The sequence below is a fragment of the Macrobrachium rosenbergii genome, chromosome 12, assembly GCF_040412425.1.
Source record: "Macrobrachium rosenbergii isolate ZJJX-2024 chromosome 12, ASM4041242v1, whole genome shotgun sequence".
Lineage (NCBI taxonomy): Eukaryota > Metazoa > Arthropoda > Malacostraca > Decapoda > Palaemonidae > Macrobrachium > Macrobrachium rosenbergii.
This window is the reverse complement of record NC_089752.1, coordinates 101,497,220-101,501,829: the sequence shown is the minus strand read 5'-3', so window position 1 is coordinate 101,501,829 and position 4,610 is coordinate 101,497,220. Positions and strand designations below refer to the sequence as shown.

The window sequence follows — 4,610 nt, the reverse complement described above, 5'->3', positions numbered from 1 at the left end:
GGACGCAGGACATGCGCCCGTGATGGGATCCTGGAGGCCTCTGCTTGCTACCAGGGAACAGTGTGCATTCCCCCGTGGTTGTTTGTGTCGATATGTAGGCCTACGCCGACCTGCAAAAGTCATACAGCCAGCAAAGGGAGCGGAGGGAAATGGCCTTAAGATTAAGTACCTAGAGGTTAAGGTCCATTGTATCTCGCAGTCCCACTATGTCCCCTAAGCCCGCAATGCCTAACTACTCCCCCATCACGTGATGGGGGTAAAAGGGGGTCCACATTGTCTATCCCAGATCAGGTGAGTTGGGGAGGTGATTCCTGCATTAGTGAAAACTGGCGCTAACTGCTTTTCTCTGGTTCGAAATATGCTCGCTTCTCCTTCGCCTGCCATGCTTTCTTGCCCCCATAGTCAAATGAAAGGAGAAAAGGCGCCAAAGGATAAATGACGCACTGGCTGCTACATGAGGGAGGTATAAATTCTTAGAAATATATATATATATATATATATGTATATATATATATATATATATATATATATATATGGATATATATATATATATATATATGTATATGGATATATATATATATATATATATATATATAATATGTGTGCATGTGAACGTGTGTATGTTGAAGTCAGGAGAGTTCCCCCCTTTAAGACTACAATAACTATACCTGGCCACGAAACGAAAAGCAGAAACCTTTATCAGTTTGAACTCTTCATCTTAGTGACACTGCCTGACTCACAATGAACTTGAAGCAGATGAATCGAATTTATACCTGACGTTCGTAGCCTGTGAGGTCTAATCTTGAAGACCTCGGTTAAGTCGGTATTAACCCGGTATTTATCTACCTTTGTCAGGTCCAGGGTAAACTCTTGCTAAATAAAATAGATCTCGTTTATTAATATAATTTGTTGACCACACAATATAGAAATGGATGTATTTTAATACTTTGATCCCAGAGGGGCTAGTACTAAACATTGCGTCCCAAGGAGCTCCCGTGATGTTTAGTACTAGCATCTCGGAGCAGGTTAAAATTCCTCCGTTTTGTACAGGTAATTAATGTAGGTAACCAGGAAGGTCTTGGCTCAGGCAATTCTATGGCTTAAGCCTTAAGGTAAAGGTATGGCCTGCCAGAGTATTAATTAAAACAGCATAGTTTCTAAGCATAGAACATTATAGATTACATCGTTAATATTTATAGGCCTATTATGAACAATCATAGCTTTCAATGTTCTGTCTTGTTTAATGTTGCCCATATATGTATTTTATTTCAGACAATTTAATAACCATTATTTGAAATGAAGACAGTGTATAATGTTTACAGACTATTCTTATAACCAGTAGCTGCAAAGAGTCAAATACAGAAGATTTTTGTGTTTGAATACCATGAAAGGTATTATTATAATTATTATATTTATGGCAGTTGTATGTCACGGCGTGCCATCTGGTATTATATTATTTGCCTGCGAAGAGAGACGATCAATTGTTCGTATCTATTATTCTATACCATGCTCGTCTTTGTATATTCAGGATGTAGGTTGTAGGGTGATGTAAACGCAACCTTCTGCTGTTGTTTATGGGCCGGAGTACATCGTAGCGAGTGACAAGAAGAGAGATGTAAAATAGAGTATAAATGATACAATACAAAATATACGAGCATCGAAGCTAAGTTTTCAATAAGGAACCATATCCTTCTAAATGAGGTAGAACTTACGGAATCATAGTCTATGAGGTACTTCAGATATGATTTATTACTAAACATGAGAATAACATAGTACTATGCAATACCTTCAATCTGAACACGTTCACTAAATGAAAATTTCCCTCGCTAGTTGCATAACATATCTTGCACTGCTGAGTTATGTATCCTGCGGTTACTTACCACACATACATGACAATCTCCTCCTGTTTGCCTTGTAACTACCATATATACAATACGGTTTCTTCCCATACGTATGACATCTCTCCCTTGCCTTGTAACTAACAAACATACATAACAATTTCTCTCACATATGCTTGTAAGTGGAGAACTGTTTCTCAGCACTGACAAACCTAATCTTTCAGGAGGTTTTCTTCTAATCAATTCTCTTCTCCGCTTACAGTTGGTGGTTGATGTCTTGGTGAGCAGTTTGTATATTTGACGTAATTAATTAACATATTTGACATATTTGAGTGCAAGTTACCTGTTTTCCTGATAATTCCTCCTCAGGGGCGTCATTTCAGATTTTTGATGGGGCGGGCGTGGGGTGGGGTGGGGTTAAAGGCGGTTTGGCGAGCGAAGCGAGCCTAATCACCTGGGTTTTTTATTTTGAGCTATTTTATGTGCTTTTTGAAGCACCTAAAATAGATAGATAGATAGAAAGATATAACGTAATGTGATGACACATTTGAATTTCGGTAGGAATAATGGAAAACCAGCTGCTGTTACTTCTTGGGGCTTGGTGGGGTGAGGGGGTGTAAGTTGAGGCTTGGGGGGGAATCTTGAGTCTTGGGGGGGCAGTTGCCCCCACAGCCCCCCGTAAATGACGCCCCATCCTCCTGTACCAATTCCTCTGAGGTATTGTATGAACTTGCCAAGACTTGAATTGAAGGAGTGTAACGTCTCATCTTCGGAAGATGTTTATCTTATGCAAAGCCTTCCTGTTCTAACTGACTCTGCAAACTGGGATACAAAAGATATAGCTTATATCTAATCTCCTCCCCAGAGGCCTAACTAGGGTTACTATATGCTGCCCAGGGCAAGCACAGAAAATGGCGCCCTTTGTCATGGAATAAATCTTAAGGATTCTGGATCTGTACCACAATGATTCAGTTGACAACAGGAAGAACAAGCTATCATTATTTACTGCCAGAAGGTATATTGAGTTTACTAGTACAAGTTAACGTTATTTATTACCAGAAGGTATAATCATGGAGTTTAGTGTTACCAACATTATTGAGGGAGATGCAAATGTTTTACCAACATTACAGTATTCTGCACAAAAAAAAAGAAATAAGGATGTATTTGAAAAAAAAAACACTCAAAAAGCAATACATAATCCTGAAGTTCTGAACTAAAAAAAATGTGTAAATTAGCATTGATATAAACAGTTTCAGAGAGAATTTTTAAATGCACTCAGGCTTTACAGTGTTGCAAACTTGTTATTTATTTAGAATAATGATTTGGCTGGTCATTCTCTAATAGCCCTTACCCGTCAAAGAACTTTCATTAAAACTGAATAAAAGAAATGAAAACTAATTTGTCAGCATCTGAAACTGCTTAGATTTAACATTTAAAATGCAACATTGATGGTAAAGAGATTAGAAAAAATAAAAGTTGATGGCAATTATGTTTTGACTCTGCGAGACTTTGATGAAGCAAAATTATCAATAACGTCATCAAAGTTAATGAGTTCTACCTCTTCACGCTCAATACTAAGAAATGCTAGGGCGTTAAGTCTATCCTGTCCCATTGAGGCTCTGAGATAAGCCGCCCCAGCGTTCGACTCTCCGACCGGCCAATGAAGAATTAGATGAGTTTATTTCTGGTGATAGAAATTCATTTCTCGTCATAATGTGGTTCGGATTCCACAATAAGTTGTAGGTTCCGTTGCTAGGTAACCAGTTGGTTCTTAGCCACGTAAAATAAATCTAATCCTTCGGGCCAGCCCTAGGAGAGCTGTTAATCAGCTCAGTAGTCTGGTTAAACTAAGGTATACTTAACTTTTTCTGAGATATGCCATAATCAATTTCAGTTTACTGAACGAACGTTCACAACTTGCGATTGAAATTGCTACTGGGAGCATAAGTTGGATTGCTACTCTTAAGTTGGGAAACATTTTCATCACCATATTGTATAATGAATTGGATGAGCTTCTCTGGAATGGAAATCTGAACATCCGTTCTACTTGCCAAGAGCATTCTGCGGTCTAAGATTTCCTCAAAGTTCATTACCATCCAAATCACTACTGTAGAATTCGCCAACATGTAAACAGTTTTCCTTCATTCTCTCGTCATCCAGTAATCCTGAACTTTTACCATTTTTAAGAACTTGTTCTACACCTAGCAGAAATCCAAACTTGTTGTCTAGATCTTCAAGTCTTGCGCTACGTTGTTTCATTTCAGTATGCAGTCTATCTATTGTACCTTTCTTTACACGCATGATCTCTTGTTTTGCACTGGGGCCTACATCAGTAGCTGTTTCTCCTGGCATCCTCTTCTTTATTCTGGTCCTCAGCTCTACCATAACATCATAATTCTCACATAGTTCTAATGCTGCACTGAGCGACTCATTACAGATTGCTTCTCTGTTTTTATTGAAATACATTTCAAGTGCCTTTAAGTCTTTGGCAGCATTGTGGAAGTTTATTTGATGGTCTTGAAGTCTCTTTTGAATGCGGTCTATTTTTGATAATATAAGATTTCAAAAGAAAAGTATTGCAAGGAAATGAAAGGTAAGAATCCTGTGCAACAGCTGACTGGCTTCACTTCTTGTATCTACATTTTCTTTCAGATCAGTAGACATTTCTTCCAGTAGAATAACCAAGTCATCAAAGTGGTGACAAATTGGTTTAACTGCCTCTTCTCTTGCACTCCATCGGGTTTCAGATTCAGATTTTAGAGTGATTGGCAT

At 38.3% G+C, this 4,610-nt stretch overlaps 1 protein-coding gene across 1 annotated transcript in view; it reads right to left on the bottom strand.

The window, feature by feature from the left end:
- Positions 1-3,917: 3,917 nt before the first annotated feature.
- Positions 3,918-4,610, bottom strand: part of LOC136844159 (zinc finger MYM-type protein 1-like) — a 2,124-nt gene continuing 1,431 nt past the window's right edge. The window contains exons 1-2 of the mRNA XM_067113175.1: positions 4,466-4,610; positions 3,918-4,378 (exon numbers count right to left, since the gene is read on the bottom strand). The exon at positions 4,466-4,610 is cut by the window's right edge and continues 1,431 nt beyond it. Of these exons, the coding sequence (XP_066969276.1) occupies positions 3,918-4,378; positions 4,466-4,610 (606 nt within the window). The remainder of the gene's footprint in view (positions 4,379-4,465) is intronic.